The 19,638-nt window shown below is 41.4% G+C and overlaps 2 protein-coding genes across 4 annotated transcripts in view; one reads left to right on the plus strand and one right to left on the minus strand.

Annotated features, from left to right (window-relative positions):
• LOC108893510 (E3 ubiquitin-protein ligase RNF43) overlaps positions 1-11,263 on the plus strand; it is a 75,570-nt gene extending 64,307 nt beyond the window's left edge. For 2 of the 3 annotated variants that reach the window (XM_051078371.1, XM_018691600.2), the window contains 7 exons: positions 3,825-3,899; positions 4,048-4,182; positions 4,703-4,804; positions 4,938-5,108; positions 5,213-5,336; positions 5,612-7,129; positions 7,749-11,263. In XM_051078371.1, the coding sequence (XP_050934328.1) occupies positions 3,825-3,899; positions 4,048-4,182; positions 4,703-4,804; positions 4,938-5,108; positions 5,213-5,336; positions 5,612-7,129; positions 7,749-7,774 (2,151 nt within the window). In that variant the 3' untranslated portion in view covers positions 7,775-11,263. The remainder of the gene's footprint in view (positions 1-3,824; positions 3,900-4,047; positions 4,183-4,702; positions 4,805-4,937; positions 5,109-5,212; positions 5,337-5,611; positions 7,130-7,748) is intronic. The other variant, XM_018691601.2, reaches the window with a different exon arrangement.
• A 776-nt stretch (positions 11,264-12,039) lies between these two features.
• On the minus strand, positions 12,040-18,504 carry hpda (4-hydroxyphenylpyruvate dioxygenase a). The gene is made up of 14 exons (XM_018691606.2): positions 18,418-18,504; positions 18,149-18,175; positions 17,794-17,856; positions 16,795-16,899; positions 16,652-16,694; positions 16,480-16,562; positions 15,408-15,497; positions 15,208-15,314; positions 14,226-14,303; positions 13,766-13,928; positions 13,486-13,557; positions 13,228-13,350; positions 13,018-13,134; positions 12,040-12,327 (listed from the first exon to the last, which is right to left on the minus strand). Exons 1-14 carry the CDS (start codon positions 18,487-18,489, stop codon positions 12,214-12,216), a joined length of 1,257 nt encoding a protein of 418 aa, XP_018547122.1. The 5' UTR covers positions 18,490-18,504; the 3' UTR covers positions 12,040-12,213.
• Positions 18,505-19,638: the final 1,134 nt, after the last annotated feature.

Consider the following 19,638-nt stretch of genomic DNA (forward strand, 5'->3'; position numbering starts at 1 on the left):
TTGGAGTAAGGTGGACTATACATAGATTCCTGATTGGTCTGTTTGTCTGAATAACTTTCACCTGTGCAGTAGGTGTTACAATTTATGGACACTATGTGATTGAGAGATTTTTATGTGATTGTAGCATCTTTGAAATTATTCTGGTGGCAAATGAAAACTGGTGAAGAATATGCAATGTTTTCAGCCAACTAATCTCAGTCTTCTCAGCTCATATTTACAGAGAAGGAGGCAAAGACACTGATCTAGTAAAAAAACAAACACTAGTAAAACAAGAACCACTTGCTTGGTTTTTACAGAGCTTTCATCTGTACTCATGGCTTTCATCAGTGAATGGAGTTTAGTTTAGTTTTAGTGTAGCAGGTGTTGAGTATGCAGTGTGCTCAGACTGTAAAAGAAACAAAATTAAGTACATATATATTACATAGTAAAAAAATAAGGTTAAATAGTAACTCTTTAGATTGTGAATGCATACCTGCTTGTGTGTGCGTGACCTCACAGCTCCTCCAGGCCCCAAGCCCTCAGGTGTGTTTATGTTTGTGACCGCTTGCTTTTGCAGAAAGCTCTACACAGCCTGCTACTACTCCTCAACATCTGAAATAATGTCTGCTTCACAGAACACAGCAGAAAGTCGCCCACGTTTGCCCACACCCTCTTTCAAAAGCCCTTCAGTGTTAAATGTAGCAGCAGGCTGTTGTGGTATGTGTGTTGTTTGTTAGTTTTTCCAGTGATGACGTCTTCACTGTATAACTCTGTAAACCACAGTCATTTCCGATGCTGCAATTGTTTTTACTGAAATGCCTAATATTGTTTAATCACATGTCAAATTGCACTTGATGGGGACGGGTGTTTACCTAACCACAGGCCTGTCTGTTTCAGTTCCGACTAGAACAAACCTGGATGTTGAAACACTTTAGCCGGCAGTCCTTTGAACTGTCTTGTTAGCGTCAGACCTGCGCTTTTCACTGCAGCATTAAAGGTTAAATATATCTCCTATTAATCATGTAATGAGATCTCTCAGGGCCTCTTCCGGGTCTGTGGCTCAGTCGAGACGAAGTCTTGGCAACCACACTGTGGTGCCACTACTACTAATACTGTGATATAATAAGACCACAGCAGCAGTCATTCGAGAAATATAGTACGATATATTCTTGAACTGGTCGTTGTTAGTCTGAACTGTAGGAGGCTATTTGAAACTTCTCCACTGGTTCAGTGTGTGTGTGTATGTGTGTGTCAGACCACAAGAGCAGACTTTCCTGCATTTAATACCGCGATTAGAGGACGTATGGGCACACTGCTGCGTAGAGAACTTTTGAACCCCAGGTAAAACAAATTCCCACATGTCAAAGATCCAGTTTTTTTCTCTCATGTGACCACACCCCATTTAGGCCTATGCATGTACTACAATTATTGTTCTGATGAAACAGAGAAAAAGGCTCCTGCACAGGAGCTGAAAGCCAGATCAGAGGAGATATGCTCATTTTTTTATTTGACCTCTCCCTGACCACCGATACTAAAGCCTTTGAATACCACCTGTGGTTCTGTGGAACAATTCTGCAAACTCAGAATCACACAGAAGCACACACACATACTGTATGCACATTCACAGATGGCAATTTAGTGTACGCATTGCTTTGAGGAAATAAATGAAACAGCTGTAAGCTTTTGACATTTGATGTACACAAAGGAAACGTCTGTTTCTTCCTTGTCATGCACTGACTTTCAGTGCCACCACTCCACAAAAGAAGTTTCTCATTAAACTTGATTAATGGCTCAACTGAGTGATGCTTCAACCTGAATTTCTTTTGTAAGTGTCTGTGAGTGCACGCACACCTTCCTGCCCTGGGCTGCGAGCAGTAGGCTCACTGTTTAGTGTTGTGTTTGACCCGGATGATTAGGTGTTTAAACTTGTGTCTTCTCCTCATTAAGCCTTGGCAGATGCCAGACGCTTAAGAGCATGTGATGAGATATTGATGAAAAGGCTGCTATTTGTTTTCTCGTCGTCTTCTGGTGATGCTGGGGAAAGCATTTCTGGGCTTTTGTAGAACATGCTGATAACACAAACAACATTCAGAGCTGGCGAATAAACAAAGCCAGGTCAGGGAGCAGCTGGTCAATAGCAATGACAGAACATACAGTACACACACTCATGAAACAAAGCACAAAGGAACTACAGCTTGTAGAAATGACAATATCTCTATGTTCCTCTAGATTTTAGCAACTCAGACACACACTAAGTTCTCTACAGCACAGCTAATGAATATTATTCACACTTTAAAACCATCAGACTGGGGATCTGCCCAGGGTGTATCCTGCCTCTCACCCAGTGTCAGCTGGGATTGGCTCCAGCCCCCCCATGACCCTTAAGGATAAGATGTATAGATAATGGATGGATGAATGGATGGATAAAACCATCAGCCAGCCAACACACACCAAAATGCTCATAATGGCATAACTTAGTCCTTAACTTAGGAGCACTGTTTCCACAGCATCTCTACCTTTTAAAATGTGCAGTTAGCAGCTTTCAGTAGTAAATATATAGTAAATGACAGTTAGTTACTATTCCATTTTTGGGATTTTAAAGTGACTCTATGTAACCCCTGAAAAAAAAAGAAATAGCAAATTCTGTCTTTTACAAATAAAAAGTTGAATTTATGTGCAATAAAATTCACCCTTGATCAATACACTCAGTGGTTTTGCTGCTACAGCCTTACTTGGTCTGGTATGACCAGTAGTTTATGGTGACAAATGTTAGCAAACTTTTGATAAATATTACTATGTTTCTATGTTAACTGTTATTCATTTAGTTCTCTGCCTACTGAGCCACTGATTCGATAATGTTCTCTACTTGTGTTATGTTTTGCCGGTTACCATTACCCTGTAACTGCCACTTTTGCTTAAGTTATATTGATCACTTTAAAGTGGCTATAATCAATACTTTTCATAGACCACATGACAACTTGTATGTAAAAGGGATAGGTCATGATGATGATGCGATGATGAAGCCATCACTACAAGCTGGTAAACAAAGTGGAGCATTTAGCAGTCAAGCTTTTTCCTTGAGAAGTTGATGGAGACTAAAACCTGAGCTCAGATTGCCAGAAACATCCAAATGAATGTCAATGTTGCTTTGCATCAGCTGGATGTGTATATAGGCAACTGATTGTAACACATTTGTGGAGTATGCATGTAAGTTAATAAAAGTTGATGATATAATAGTAAGTAAATTGTTTTCTGCAGTCCCTATTCAGCTGTTGCCTGACTATATATAGGTTAAAGCCTATATCTCCACTGAGGTCTGATCAGTAGCTGATCGTTCACTCATGTACCATCATGCCTGTTAAGAATATCTCACTGAATATTTTAGCTTTAAAATTACACTCTGTTAAATGACATAATAAAATAAAGAAGCACATTGAGGGGGAGAGCTGCTGAACGTTTTCAGAGCCTGGTTTGCATGGTAGACTGATGAGACACCCATTTTCTTTTGCTCAGTCAAATACTCCACTGTTTTATTTAGCCATTCTGTCCAACATTAAAAAAAGGCAGTATATTTGTGTTTTGGCCTTCCCACTGACACACTCTTCACTCAGTGTGTCTGGCTTCCAGAGTCAGGTGGAAAAGTGACAGGAGGAATACTTTGGGTCGGTGTTGTAAGGCCTAAGGTTCATGGCATGACTGCCACCTAGTGATGGTTTAAGACATGGACACTCGTTTTGATTAGCTGTCCACTGCACAAATGACCTCTCTGAAGGACAGATGTTTTCTGTTGTTTGGGTGACAAGTTGTTTCTGTCCCTGACCCCTCTCCTGTGTTCTGTCCTTCAGGCTCGCATGGCACTGGATAAAGGAGCTCAGGCTGTTATCTTTGATGTCAGTGATGATGCCAATGCTGCTGCTGAGGTGAGTGTGCAGGCACGGCTAAAGACACAGCTACACCTTTATCGATTAACTATCAATCAGTGAGCAAACAGAAGATGATCAGTTTCACATCTTATTGCTGTGTCTTTCTCCTCCTGCTTTGGTTACCATGCCACACACACGCACACAGCTGCGAGAAACAGACTCCCTTCCCCGCCCGGTCGTGCTGGTGGAGGCGGAGGACGCTGAGGAGCTGATGGGCTTGGTCAACAAGAACGAGGAGGCCAAAGTTCGTATTGAGATCATGATGGAGCCATCAAAATGGGTAAGCACCGAATCACATCTATCATGAGCTGCAACTTTCACTCACTCACTGGCTGGAAGAAGAAAAAGAAACCCCTCTGGGAAACAGCAGAACAGAGAGAAAGTTGTGTGAAAACTGGGGAAATTTCACATCGTATTAGGTGAGAGGCCACTCGAGGCTCTAGGTTTAATGTTGTTTTGGTGTGAAATATCGTGCATCAGACTTTATTGTGGACTGAGTGTAAGGACACAAATGGACCATCAAGCGTAGAGAGGAGAGCGTGTGAGACAGGCGTGGACTTTGATATCCATGGGCCCATGGGCATAAACAACAAAGGACATTCAGTAGATTTATGAGATCTTAAAAAGCAAGTCATTCTTGCTATGTGGTAATGCTGCTGTGTTTAGACTTTCATGTGGATTTCTTAGAGGATTTTCTTGTTAATTTAAGAACTTTATACTAAGCTTTAATATATGGTCAAGTAGTGACTGTAATTTATCATAAATATTTGCTTTTTTTCCATCTTCTTTTCCCTTCTCAGCCACATTATGATGTGGGTATCCTGCTCACCATCGTCCTGGCAATTCTTACCATCGTCTTAATCTTTGCTTTCCGCTACAAGTGCAAGTCCAACAGAACCTGGGTGAGTGACAGCAAAACCACTGGCAGAAGTTTTCAGAGGCAAATGTGTCAATGAAATGTCACTGATCTGAATCCACCACTCAGTTAGAGATTTTTCAATGGTTTTTCTAACTCTCCCCTTCCTGTACATGCAGGACTCTGTCCACCAGCAGACCATGCGGGCCATCAGTCGATTGGAGACCAAAACCTACAGCTCTCAGGGCTGCTCAGGCTCACAGCGCCACCGAGGGGCCTGGGGGTCAGCCAGCAGCTCAAACTCCAGCCCAGTCTGTGCCATTTGCCTGGAGGAGTTTCAGGACGGGCAGGTAAGAAGAGAGAGGGAGGAAAGTATCTGTGTTTAGTTAGATACTGAAATGTGTCCATTTGTCATTTATCTGTTATCTACCTCTGTCTTTCATTTTCTGCCCAGCATTTGAGGATCATCTCCTGCGCTCATGAGTTCCATAGAGACTGTGTTGACCCCTGGCTGCTGCAGCATCGCACCTGTCCCCTCTGCATGCATAACATCATGGGTGAGGACAAGCACATTTCCAGTTAAGTTTTGTTAAAGAAGATCCTTCAACCCATAGACTGCAGGAATCTTTCTGTTTTCACTGACCAGCATTAACATGTTAAGATTAATTTAGTGGTTTAGTTTTCCACAACTCTTTGTTTTTAACCTTTTGGAAACAGGCATCTGTGGCTCTCTGTTGTTCATACTTTGGCATGCTGCAGAGTAATACAGAGAAGTTTTTGTCAGTTTAAAAACTGAAATTTGGTGTGACAACCCTGCAGTCCTCTGTATATTCTAATTGTTGCTGTTCCACAGGAACAGAGCGGCAGCCTCAGAGGAACAGACTCCAGCAGAGTCCAGAGCAAAGCCAGGGCTTCCTGCACCCTCAGCCTTACAGCAGCCCACACAACCACCCCTTCCCTCAGCATGCTATTCCCTTCTCTATGAGGCCTCACTATCCTCGTGGACCCTCAGGACCATATCCCTCTCTGGGAAACTACAGTGGCTCCTCTCCCATGGACACTCAGACGGTACGTTTCCTCACCAGCAGGCCACTTGGCCCCAGCTGTGGATACCGCCTTCCAGTAGAGGGTCCTGGAAGGCCCCACAGGATTGGAGGGAACTGCAGGACGTCCACTCACCACTACACCCCTCGTCGGCCGTGCCACAACTATCGTTCATCTTGTCCGACCCAGCGCAGTGCATCCTGCTCAAGACTGCACCACGCCACCTCTGTTACACCACAGACCCGTGGAGCACCTGCCCACAGCCGGCAGGACGAGGGCAGTTGCTCAGGTGGCAGCTACCACACAGAACGCAGTGGATACTTGGCGGACGGGCCGGCGAGTGACTCCAGCTCAGGTCCCTGCCATGGCTCCTCCAGTGATTCAGTTCTTAACTGTACTGACATATCCCTGCAGGGAGTTTATGGCAGCTGGTCCACCTTCCGTAGCTCTCTGAGTAGTGACTATGATCCATTTGTGTATTACGGGCCAGGTCCTGGGCACGGTCCCCGGAGAAACAGCTTGGAGGCTAGTGCCCAGGCCCGGCCCAGGTCTCTGGATTCTGTGGTGAACAAAGCAGGCTGCCCTGAAGAACAGCCACAGACTGTGTTCAGCCACATCCACTACCACCGCCACAGACACCACCACTATGAGGAGGGGGAGCACAGCCAGGGCCCGAGCAGAGGTTCAGATGAGGAGCAGGGGGCCGCTGCCGCCGCTGCCGCTGCTGCACCTGCTTCTCTTGTCCTGGACAAAGACTCACCCATGTGCCCTCCTAAGCACAGCCCCTGCCAGTGCCCAAAGCCAGACCCCACAGATCGGCCCAGCCCGGGACAGACAGAGCGTCAGGACCATGACCCCAGCAGCCCCACGGGACCTCCTGTCCTGATGTCCCCAATCCCCTTACAGCTCCAACCTCACTGCTGCCACCAGGGACACGGACACCCTCCCGCCCCTCTTGGGCGAGTGAGTGGCTGTGTGCTTGATGGCCCCTCTGTTCGCTTCCACCAGAGCCTGGATCTGCAGGATGACCGTAGCATCCACATTCACTACGGCCAGGGCCCGGGCTTCTGCTGCTCTCCTCCTGAGCTGCACCCTGCTTTGCTCCCTGTGCCCCTCATTCTGGACTCTGGAGGGATGGAGGATTGGCCTTGCTGCGCCGGGGCCCATGTCGTGTGGCAAAAACGGGTTCAGCAGGCTCGGTCAGAGCCTCAGCTCCTGGGGCCTGGGACTTCTATGGACAGGCCACCCTGCAGGTTCCACCATGGGCCTGCTGCTGACTGCAACACAGACATTTGTTTATACTGCCAAACATTACACCACAATCAGGGTGGGTGTCTCACTATTTTATCTTTAATAACATAACCACGTGTTTGGTGTGGAAGGATAATTCTGGTTTATTACTACTTGAGCATAATTTATATTGAGTATGATAACACTGCGGTCAATCTCTGCTGAGATCTGGGAACACAGTGACTTCATTATAACAAGCTCAACTTTTAGCAAATGATCTTATCCTGAAGTAAACGTACAGTAGAATATGTACAGTACTGGATGCCGGAGTAGAGGTGGGGCTTTTGAAATGCTGTGTGAACAGCAGCAGCATAGATTTCAGTTGAGTGGTGTAGCAGCAAGCAAGTATGACTGCAAAAGAGTGAGTAGAGAATTGACAAGGTGCATGATGCAATGTGTGTGTTGGATATGAGTTACAGTGGAAAGTGTAAGTCATGTGAGTTTAGCAGTGGTTTGGAGTTTAGCGCCTGAAGTGGCATGCAGGGTTTGCTTTGGTAATAATAATCCTTCACTGCAAAACAAAACTGTACGCTCACTTTCTTTTCTCTTCCAGAGAAGTTTTCCTAACCTGGGGGTTTATTTTTAAAAAAACCTGTCTGCTGGTGTGAATTTTTTTATTATACTGAAGCTGACTTGAGCTGTTTTTGTGCCCACAGGATCAGAAGAGGAGTCTGGTGTGTGAGAACTTGTTGCATCCCCATTATCACGCTGCTACACAGGAGCCAGAACGGACAAGCCTCTCATTGGCTAATCGCTCTCATGTCTTCCACATAATTCCACCAGCAATGCCTCTGCTCAGACGATTCCCCAGCTTCCACCAGGATTCAAAGCTCACACGCTTTCAGCTGAGTTAGTTGGGTTGTTATTAAAAGTCAGATTATTGTGATTAGATTACGCTAAAGATGTTTTCCATCAAAACACATGGAATGATTTAAATGTTTAGAGACGGGAAGTTGCTGGTGAAACAACTCATAAACCACAAAGGAGAAAAAGTGTTTATCTGTGTTTTTCCTCATCAGTTATAGGAAGAATATTCATCAGTGACATGATATCACAAGTTCCATGCTCCTTAGTGACAACTAACGAATGATCCTTGCTTAGGGTGTTGAGCCCTCATGAATTGAGACTCCATCTCTGCATCGCTCACTCTATTACAAAAGAACTTGATTTTTATCTTAGAGGTACTTAACTTACTCTTGTATGATCTTGGTCTTCCTTCGCTGAGTCCAGTCTCAGCTGAGAGAAGCTTTTCTCTCCAGCCTACCTCAGCTCAGATTTCTTAACATGCCTCACACAGGGGGTCTTTAAAGGTACTGCTGTAGTGATTTCTGATTTTTTATTTTATGTCACAACCATGTAGCTCCCATAAACTCAACTAAAAGTTATCCTCATGGCAGTCTGACCTGTCCAAATGGAGAGAAAGGTTGATGCTCAGCCCCTCAAACAATGAGCATTCACTGAGGTTGCTGAGCCGTGCATGGGCCTTGTTTTCATTATTTCAATAATGGCAGCTGTTTTTAACATTTTTGTGTTTTTGGATCATTTTCAGTTTTTTTGTTTTGGTTTTTTTTTGTTGTTTTTTTTTGTAGTCTGTAATTTTTTTCACCTTTCAAAATGAACTGGTTTGACTGAATTATGTTGTCGTCATTACAAGCTATTGTCTCATTCTTGTCATTTCTCTTGCCAGTGGTTACTTCACATGTTGACCTCTGTGCTGTTAAACTCCCTGATGTGTGCAGAGTGAACAGGCCTCATCAGAAGGATGGCAACCATATCCTCTGCTCTTTTAATGCCCAATTCATCAAACTGTCCTATTGTCAGAAAGGATATACCCTCCCACTGTCTTCCAGCGACTAAAGCTGTAGAAAAATCTTCTACGTTGTAGCCACAGAAAAGACAGATGATAAGAATATAACTGGAGTAAAGCCATGCTAGGTGGACCTTGCAGTCCCAAGCATCAGCTGAGTCTATTTGCATATGTAGCACCAGTTAAATGAAAGCTTGGTGTGCATTCCCCATTATTTCAAACTATAATGGGTAGAGTCTGAGAAAAGTCTCAGGAACAATCAAACACTGGAAAGACGGGAAGAATTCGTCTTAGTCACAAAAACGATACCCAGATGAGTGAAAAATCCTCTGTCGCAGTAAATGTGCATTGTCAGTCCCTTGAAGGAAAATCCATTTTAAATCAGAAATATAATACTGAGTAAAGACTTTTTACATTCTCATGTTTAACCATCTCTCAAAACTAGAAATGACAGGATCGATCCTTAAATCTTTGTACTAGTGTTCGCTCTGTTCCCATTCAGCCTCTCTGACAGACTGACAGAAAATCTGCTTATGTTCCAAGAAAATGACTCTGTACACCTACACTGTGTAGGTACAAGTTAACCTCATCATGCCATCAAAGACCTTAATATTTGGCTTAACCACAGACGTGACTGAGATCGGAGGAAGAGGAATTCTGGTTTAGCATGGATTTTCCCTTAAAGGCTCAGTGAAAATGTGAAAGGATTTTTCTTAACAGTCAGACTGCAGATACAGTTTAGCTTAGCACAAACAGCAGACAAAGAGCTCATGGGTATTGCAATGTAACCAGTAGCACTTACTAAAGCCTCACATGTGCCTTATTGTTTCAACTGTTCATAATCCTAAATCAGGAACCTCCCAACACACTAAGCTCTTACCTGTCTAACCAAAGACACAAAATCTTGAACACAGTGAACTTCTAACATAATATGTGTTGTGCCTTTTTCCCCTGCTCCATCCCTGCCCTTAACTCTCAGAATTAAATGTGCTTTCACTGACAAGAGGGAACATGCTAGAACTGAAGTGAAAATCATTTTGGACTCAATATTCTTGGACAATCATGCAGAACTTTTCACCTGCAGTTGCTCATACCAATACCTCACTTTGAATGAGTCGACACAGCGTCCTCTAGCTAAAGTTATCAGAGTTTCCTTGTCTGTTATTTTTCATGCCCAAACAGTCTCTGAGATGGAAATGACTGAATTATAAGCAGCACTTTGGCTCAAGTAGATTTTATATGAATAGAAAAACAACACAAATCTCATAGTATTCATTTAAAACAACCCCAAAACCATCAGCACATGAAAAATAACATTTGGTGATGCCGCAGAATATCTGATGTGATTTCATCCTGTTCAAGATCTTTCTCTTTGCGTTATGTGTTTTTTTTTTTTTGTTTGTTTGTTTTGTTTTGTTTTTGTTTTGTTTTTTTGTAATGTTTTGCAAAAATAATGAGCTGAAACTGCCTTTTCTAATAGAGTAAAAATCCCTCCAGAACTTTAAGGGATATGTCAGTATATTTTGGATACTTTGTGTACAAAAAGAGAACAACAAAAACAGAAATGAAATAGTGTTGTATTTTATATATAATAGAACATTTCAATATAGTGACATGTCACTAATATATTTATTTACTAATATATTTATCCATTTTGTCCAGGTTTGAAAGAGTGGTTTCTGTATAGACTGAATGTTCCTATATGGAAACTGACCAGTGCCATCACAGATGTATCAACCTGTCTTCATTCCAAGTATATGCAAATAAATTATTTTGAAATAAAATCTCTGTGTAGAGTACATCTTTCTGCAGGAGAATCCAGTGAGACCTTTAGACCATTTTATTGGACCTTAGAAGAATTCAGGAAACATCTATTGGACTCCATAGATATAATTATGCATTATGGGATTCAGTCCTTCACAGAGGTTCAGAACAAATTAATTTACAAATCAGATACCTACAGCAAAAAATGGATTACAATCAATCTAAACATTGCAAAATTTGTATGGGGATTGGAATAAGGAGTTTAAACTAATATGCTAATGCAAAATGGTGCTTATATTTCATTGAGAGCATTGCCACAAACGAAAATGTAGGGTAGACAGATGACAGTACAGATGACAGAAATATATTGGACCAAAGAAAAGTTGATAAGTTTGTCTTAGATTCTTCCTCATATTCCTCTAATGTGTGTGTGTCCTGCTTTCCACATAAACTAATAAACCTGAAACTCAGTAGCAGATATTTACTACTTGTAAACCACAAAAAATCATTTCATACTTGAGCTGAAATTAACATATTCTATAAGATGGTGTATTATATTTTCCCACACATTTATGTTTTTTTTTTTTATATATCTTAAAACAACAAGAAAAATAGAAGCCCCTATACAGGACTGAGTGTGATGTGCTACACACTCACTTCAAGAGAAACTTTGATGGTTGTGACCTATTAATCGCAATAGTGAATGGGAAGGTTGAAAAGTGACATTGATGTGTTTTATATGGCTCAGCAAATTTCACTGGTGACTGGACTGACATGGAGCAGAGTAGATAATGATAAAATCTTGTTGAGTTGAAATATTACTTTACACATGTTAGTAGCGATAAAGCAATAAAGATGCAATAAAGATTCCTGCAAAAAAACAAATAGTGTTTAAGAAATAGTTTGACATTTTGAGAAAAACATTTATTCACTTTCTTAGCAAGAGTTAGATGTTCAGATTGATATCTCTCTCATGTGCACTAAATGTGAAGCTACAGCCAACATACAGCTGGTTAGCTTAGCACAAAGACAAATTCTGCACCTAGACTCCAGAGATCAGAGATTCAAATGTTGAAGTCTAGGCTTAAAACAAAGGGGGATCATGCCTTTACTGTCCTGTTGTAGTGTTGTCTAATCAGTTGTTTTATTGTTATTATTTTTGTTTTTTTCTTCTATCTCTCTCTTAAATGTTGCTCTTTTTGAATTATTGTATATATTGTATGGTAATGTGTGACGCACGATGTAGACATGAAAGTCATATCAATTTCCTCAACTAACTCTCAGCAAGATATCAAAAAAGTGTTTTTCCCCCAGAATGTGAAACTATTCCTTTAATATCTGTACCCTTGTTTCCCAAACAGACATGCCAGCCCGCATGAGCATGAGTTACTTTATTTAGCCATACAGCATGCAATCTACTGACAGCTCAAAGCATATCTGATAGCAGTGCACCCTGTCACATGTTTGATATACTGTGTGGTGGGTGTTGTTGATTGCCTCTGAAATGTACAGCCATATATAACAGTCTAAGTGTGGTGGTGCTGTGAGGATCAGTAGAAGGTTTTGGCCTGCCCCTCGGGTGTCAGCACAGTGAGGTTGCCCCGGGCGTCTTGGTCCTTCTCGATGGCCTCAAAGAGAGACTTAAAGTTTCCTGCCCCAAAGCCCTGGAGAGAGAACAGACACACGCAGATGGCTAATTACCCCAAGACCTGCCCTCTTCTTCTGTGTCGTTTGTTATGGCTCTGGGGATCTTCCCTCAGACACCGTTCGGGGTGTTCTGCACTTTGATGTTGGATCACAAACGGCAGATAAATATTCTCATCAGGTTCAAACATCCACTCCCGCTCTGACAGGGAGCCTCGCTCGCCAGCAGCTCGCAAATTAATCATGTAAATATTTTCATAGCTAATCAAAAGATCAAGTGTTGGTGGTTGCTCTGAGAGATTCTTTGCTGCGGTTCAGGCTCAGTTTCACACTTTCATGCATTGTATCCACATCTGTAGACTGTAGGTGAAATGCTAGAGAGTGACAAGAGATGTGCCTGTCCTGACAAGCAGAATGGGTGCTGGGTGTTATAAATTAAGTGCCACAGGGTGCAACCCAATCCAAAGATCCCCCTCGCTGTGAAGCACTGAGCCTTTTAATCTGTACCTGTGATAGATTTACCGAGCTTTTACAAGTGGGCTACTGTTATACTGTTCACACTGGGTGGGAGCAGTAAACAGGTGTTCAGGCAGCTCCGTCTCAGCCTCTTAAGCAAGACCACAGGCCTGCAAATCCCACCAGTGTGGGGTTGAACAAGATTTCCCTCAGCTTACCAGTTAAACCAGTAGACTGCTTAACTGGTCACTTACAAAGTGGTTGTTCCGCTGAATGACCTCCAAGAAAAGAGTCGGTCTGTCCTGCACAGGCTTGGTAAAGATTTGGAGGAGATAGCCCTTGTCGTCAAAGTCAACTAAGATCTTTAGTTCCTTAAACGGAAACACAGATAGTTTATATTTTAGCGCACAAGGAAATGGCTGAGAATAATTTTTAACACTTGCTGAAATAATATGTCTTCTCACCTGTAAACGATTGAGGTCCTCCTTCACCTTGATCTTGGCAGTTTTGAGTTTCGCCCGCAGGGTGTCGTAGTACGTGTCAGGCGCAGCGAGGAACTCCATCCCTCGGGCTCGCAGGTTCACTATCTGTTTCAAGACAAAACCGTGAGGAAAAAAGAAAAAAGCAGGATCTAAAACTTGCCTTTACTTGTAGATTTAGATGAAGCTGAAGTCTGTGGATTGACTTGGAATTTTGATGATAATGAAGCGTGGGAGACTCACAGCTTGGATGATGTTTGACGTGTTGAGGGCGATGTGCTGAACACCTGGTCCCCCGTTATAGTCCACATATTCCTGTGCAGATGTCACACATTATAATGTCACAAACCACACTTAGCTGTAATTTGGACCCACAAATCCACATATGTGGACTGAAGCACTAATAGTAAATTGTTCCTCAGTCTGCTGGGGACCCTCATGTGGACCCCTGAGGGACAGTTTACAGAACAAACCCAAGTGCCAAAGGAAATGACTCAGAGCGTTGTATTAATAAAAGTCACACCTGGATTTGTGACTTCTTCTTCCCTATGGCAGGTTCATTGATTGGCATCTTGATGGTCTCTTCATAGTTTGTCACCACTATGGACCTCAGGGCACTGTACTGCGTGTGGATCTGCTTGTCGTCTATTGACCAGAACCGGTGGAACATCAAACACTTCTGATACCTGGAATTTGGAGAACACAAACAAGAAATCTGATGATAAGCTACGTGAACAAGTCAAACCTTATTTGGAACTGTACATGCCTCCTTTCCTCTTGGTGACTTTTTAAAAATACAAATTTGCCCTTGAAGTTTTATAGAGCAGTGATGTTGTGCTGGGGTCAGCTTTTTAACATCTGCACTAATGTTTCACCCTGCAGCAGAGGTGAAGCGACTGTTTGCCGAGTGTGTACTTGTCCTTTTGCCCCTGGTGTCTGCTGTGCCCGTCGTGTGCGTACGTGCGCTCAGACAGCAGTCTTACCAGTCTGAAATTGGCACCATCTGGTCATCTGGCTGATTTCCCACAATGTGATCGATGAAGTTCAAGCCTGCTGGTGGACTACAAAGAAAAGAAGACAAAATTACTGCATGGGTACTTTTCCATAAACATTGAGTGCACACAGGTAACACGCTCATCCTCCCTCATTTTTTGTACATTTTTAAAGAAACATTCCTGATTTTCACTGACCAAATACATAATGCATACTCAAGAAACTGAAATAAAATGTGTCAATGAAACCTCTACTGCTGACACAAACTTCAATATAAAGCATAAAATCCTATTTATATTAATTATTAAACAACTCTGTCACACACTTCCTAGCATACAAGACCAAATCGACCGGTAAAGAGATACCAGTACCAGTGATAGATAGTAACTAAATACATTTACTCAACTACCATACTACTGTGCTAACCATATCTTAGTTTGGGTAAATAACGTTATATTCAATAAATTATTATTTTTTATTAAATATATAATATGGTATAATATAAAATAAATAATAATGATAACTAACAATGGATCAAGAAAACTTGTCTTGAGTTTGACTGGTTATCCAATGGTTTTCTGCCAATGCATGCTGCGTAATGTTAATTTGGTATTCCATCAGTACTAGTGTGTAATACATTTACTTAAGATACTTCAAGTACATTTTACTGCTAATACTTCTGCACTTTTAGTGAGGTAACACTTTGAATGCAGGACTTTAAAATACACTTGTGATGAAGTATTTTACTCTGTAGTATTGCTACTTCTACTCAGTAAACAGTTCTTCCTCCACCACTGAAGAAAATACAGCCTCATTATAACTTCAGAGTAAAAGAGGAGGTATGAAAGATGAGCTATGTTGTGAAATGAGAAACAGTTTGTTATAAATATATAATTGCTTACCACAAAGCCGCCCCATGTCTTTTGGTGACATTTGGTAGCACAGTAAAATGTTGTTATGTAAGAGACTCACAGTTTGGCTAACAGAGGATCCCTAAACAGAGGCTCTTTGTAGCTGGGCAGGAACAGGCCTTTGTAGGGTCCGAGGTATTCAATGAGTGTGTGTGTTGTATCCCCATACTGAGGACAAAACATTGACACAACGATCACTCATTTCCAGTTTCACATGTGTATTTACATGAGGCTTTCAAATGTGCGTCACTCTTTACGTACCGTTTGAACCACAGCATACTTGACCCTCCCGTGGCTGTCCTGCTCCACCCAGGGCTCTTTGACGATTACCGCTCCTCGCTCTCTCGCTGTCTGTCAGTGAAGGGGTGTGGGGATCAGTCCAGAAATACAGGAGCATACAACACTGTGTTTCTGTCTGCAGACAGCTCCTGGAAGCCCTCCAGTGGCTGAATACAGAACATCTTCCTACACAGAACAGCCTGTGATCTACAACTTTATGTTTCCTAGATGATGCTGCTGTTTATCTCTGCGTGCAGTCAGTGGTAACTGTGTCTCTCTGTAGCCACCTGAAGGTCAACAGACAGAGTTTACCCAGCCTGACCTTGACTGAACTAAAGAGTTCAAATGAACCGCTAGACATCAAGGTTGCACTTTAGCAGAGCCTGTCACAACACCAGCATGTTTACCCCTATTTCATCACACACTGAGTGCACCATACACATTTTACCCCATCTGAGTTAATTGATCACAGTCAATTCATTACTTGAGGTTAAAATTGAGATTTAAAAACAGTTTTGAGGAAACAGAGTATTAAGTATAAGTGTGTATGATGTGTATTGCATGTCTTAAGTATTGAACTCACAGTAATTTTGAGGCACAGTACTTGTACTTGAATTGAGTATTCCATGTTCTGCTGCTTTATACTTCTACTCCACTACAGTACTTTTCACTCCACTACATTTATTTTTATTACTTTAGGTACTTATCTTTGTATATAAGATAAGGTAAGATGAACAATTACTTTTCTGTTTTATTAGACTCTAATCCTTCTGAACTTAAACTTACATAATAATCTGAATGTAGGACTTTTATTTGTAATGGAGTATTTGTACACTGTGGTATATCTTAATACTTCTTTCACCATGTAATAACTGTGTGAAATGGTAAGGATCATAAGGTATATCATTTTCCAAAAATCACAGTGGACCTGACTGACTGAATAATATGAAACAATGAAACTATACATTGTGCAGAGTGTGGTCAGTTAGAGGCAAATGCAACAAAATCCATCAGCACATCAACATCAGACACAGGTCCTCTGCATCAGTGTTACCTTGATTAAGAAGTCACAGTCCTCCACCTGGAAAGCGATGTCTTTGACTCCGTCTCCATGTTTAATCAAGTGTTCTCCCATCTCTGAGAAAAGATAGAACCATGCTGAAATGCAATGTGTATGCTGTGTGTTGTGTTCATATAGTTTTATGTTTGCTGATTAGAAAACTTGCCTTCATTTCCAGGATTTAGTGGAGACTGAAACACAAATATTATCTGTGGAGAGAGAGGGAGGATGGTAGATGGTGGATAAACTGTAAAATCAAACCGGTGAGTGTTTATTGATTCCATCAGCTCAGGATGTTCTGCTGCATACCTTATCCTGTCTGATGACATGAGACACCACCTCTCGGCTGCCAGTCTCCAGACCCTTATAGGCCAGAGGTTCGAAGCCCATCTTATCACAGTAGAAGGAGGCTGCCTGCAGAGTGATCAGACTGTCTTTAATGTGAAGAGAATTCCTGATGAACTTTACCAAAGTGAGATATTCTGTCAAATCTATTGACTGTGAATTGATCAGTCTCGGCTGTGTGTTGTCCGGCCCGTGTGCCAGAATGATTAAAAGAACTGAGTCAGACAAGCAGGTGGATTTCTTCAATGAAAATAAGTTTCCTTCTCTGGAAATGTCCACATCATCAATATTAAGTTTAAATGCATAAATCTAGTGGGGCTGAGCTAAGAATTATTTTCATTATCAATTGATTATTTTCTCTCTCTTCTCTTTTGCATAATGTCATAAAGACTTATTATATTTTACCAGAGTTGAAGTCTCACATTACCTCTTATCTACTTATTTTCTGAACAACCAACACTTCAAAACCCAAAGACAAAGATACTTTGATACTTTTACCTTGAAATGACAGAGAAAAGTTATGATACGTTTGGAATTTTTGCATGAGAAATGACGCTGACACTCTTGATTGATTATAAATATAGTTGCAGATCATTTTTCTGTTGATCGACTTCTAAATGAATTGTAATTGTTTTAGCTTTAAAATGCAGACTGTATTTGTTATTCAGAGATATCAAACTGTTCTGGATCAAAAAAACAGAGACTGAACGTTTCAGAAGCAAGAGATTAAACAGTTTGTGGTTATTTAAACTGTATAAATGACAATATAAGTACAGTTATTATCTAGTTAACAAAGCCTGTGGATGTTTCTGAAAATATTGAAATTTTATTCTCAAAGGTTAATCCAAATCCAAATAATGTGGTTAATTACATGTGCTTGGACTGGTGCTGAGCTTATGTGTCAAAATGACACAGATGACAAACAGTAAACTATTAATCTTATGTAAGTGTTTGCAGACTGACCTGTTTGGCATTGCCGACCCAGAAGGTGACATGATGAAACTTGACAAATTTCCCTCTCTCAGGCTGAAAGGTAAAAATGTAACAGACAATAAGAATGGATTATATGGATGAATAGTAAAATCAAATCAAATCAAATAAAACATAGTATGAAACATTTTAAAAGAATCATGCTGTTGAGAAACAATAACGTCACAGCTGAGTGAGGTTTTCTGTTTTAGAGAAATTTGCATATTAACTGAATGTTTACAGTGAATTATCTGTTCTCGCAACTTTCAGGCACTCATGCATGATTCAGGTTTCCTTCTGCAGAGCAGTCATCACATATCAGACTTCTTCCCCTGAGTATTAATCTTACCTTTTCACCTTTATCTGTGTAGCTTGTCTAAAAAGAAAGAAAAGATAGAAATCATTTTCAGTTTCCTTCCTGACATTTTCTTCTTTTCTTCTTCATCAACAAGTGCTCAGACTAACCTGCAGTCAATAAATCTTATTTTTCTGATGGGATTTAATTGGTTCTTATCGACTGAAGAGCCAATTATCTCTTCAGTTACTGAGCTGTGAAACATCTCACATCTGAGAGCATCTGCCATCATAACTGACTGAGATAATGCTGAAGTCTCTTACCATGGTGAGATTATAGAAGGGCCACAGTCCAGACAAAAGACAGATCAAAATCAGTGTCTGGTCAGACAGCATGCAGATAAGTACTAACCTGATGATCAACTGTGATTGGCCCTTTTGGCTCACCCACCCACCTTTCCACCTCCTGACTTCCTGTTGCACAGCAGCAATGGCCCATGTTGTATTCTCTTCCCCTCTCTTGGGTCCAGGGTCTAATCAGTCCTCTGAGCCTCCATTGTCATAGGACCATAGACACATTAACCTCAGTTTAGGGAAAATGATTAAATACAGACACTACACTCAAGCTAGTTTGGGATGTTTTGCCTGAGGCACTTGATATACCTTTCATGTGAACATGTGATGAGGCTCAGGTGGATAATGTTTTATTTAACAAACAGTGACTCATTAAAGTAGGAAATAAACATGGTGCATCCAGACTATGAAGAATTGAACTAAAAGTGCTGCACTGAGCCAAAATTGTTGAGGATACAAAATAAGAGAGAGATAATCCTGTCCTATACTAAACCAGAACATCTCCCGCTCTGGTTTCTGTTTTCCACCACCAGAGGGAGCAATCTGATACAAACACCATAAACAGATGAGCATCCATAAAAGATCAGTATGTACTAGACAGCCTCAACTTTCCAGCTGAATATGCACTGATTGAGTTATTTCTGCAAATGACCTGTTTTCATTATGACTCTGTATTAAAGCCTGATAATCTGATTTCAGGTTATAAAAACTTTCACATTAGGGGAGTTATTGTTTGCCCAGCTGTGCAGGGAAAAATGCCACAGGACTGGAGCAAACACAGGGGGTGAGGTGAGCCATTGCGTGGCTGTTGACTGGTATTGGAAAGCATATGAGGTCAGGCCCAGGCTGTTACAGAAAAGGGGGATAAACTAAAATAGTGTCTGGCCCTAGCTACAGTGCTGTAAACTGCACGGGCATGTCAGATGTATGTACACACACATTTCACTGCCTGTGTCAGGGAGCTCCTTGAGAACAACACCCCTGCAGATAAGTATTCTGAAGTTTGCATGAAAAATTAAACTGTAAAGTCAAAATAAGTGATCAGATTGGGGTTGCAACTAAGGATTATTTACATTATTGGTTGATCCATCTTTATTATTATTATTATTATTTTATTAATTGATTAATAATTTGGCCCTCACATGTAAGAAAACTAGTTCCTAGAGCCCAGTGTGAGGTCCTAGATATCTT

This window comes from Lates calcarifer, linkage group LG20 (assembly GCF_001640805.2).
Source record: "Lates calcarifer isolate ASB-BC8 linkage group LG20, TLL_Latcal_v3, whole genome shotgun sequence".
NCBI classification, from domain to species: domain Eukaryota; kingdom Metazoa; phylum Chordata; class Actinopteri; family Centropomidae; genus Lates; species Lates calcarifer.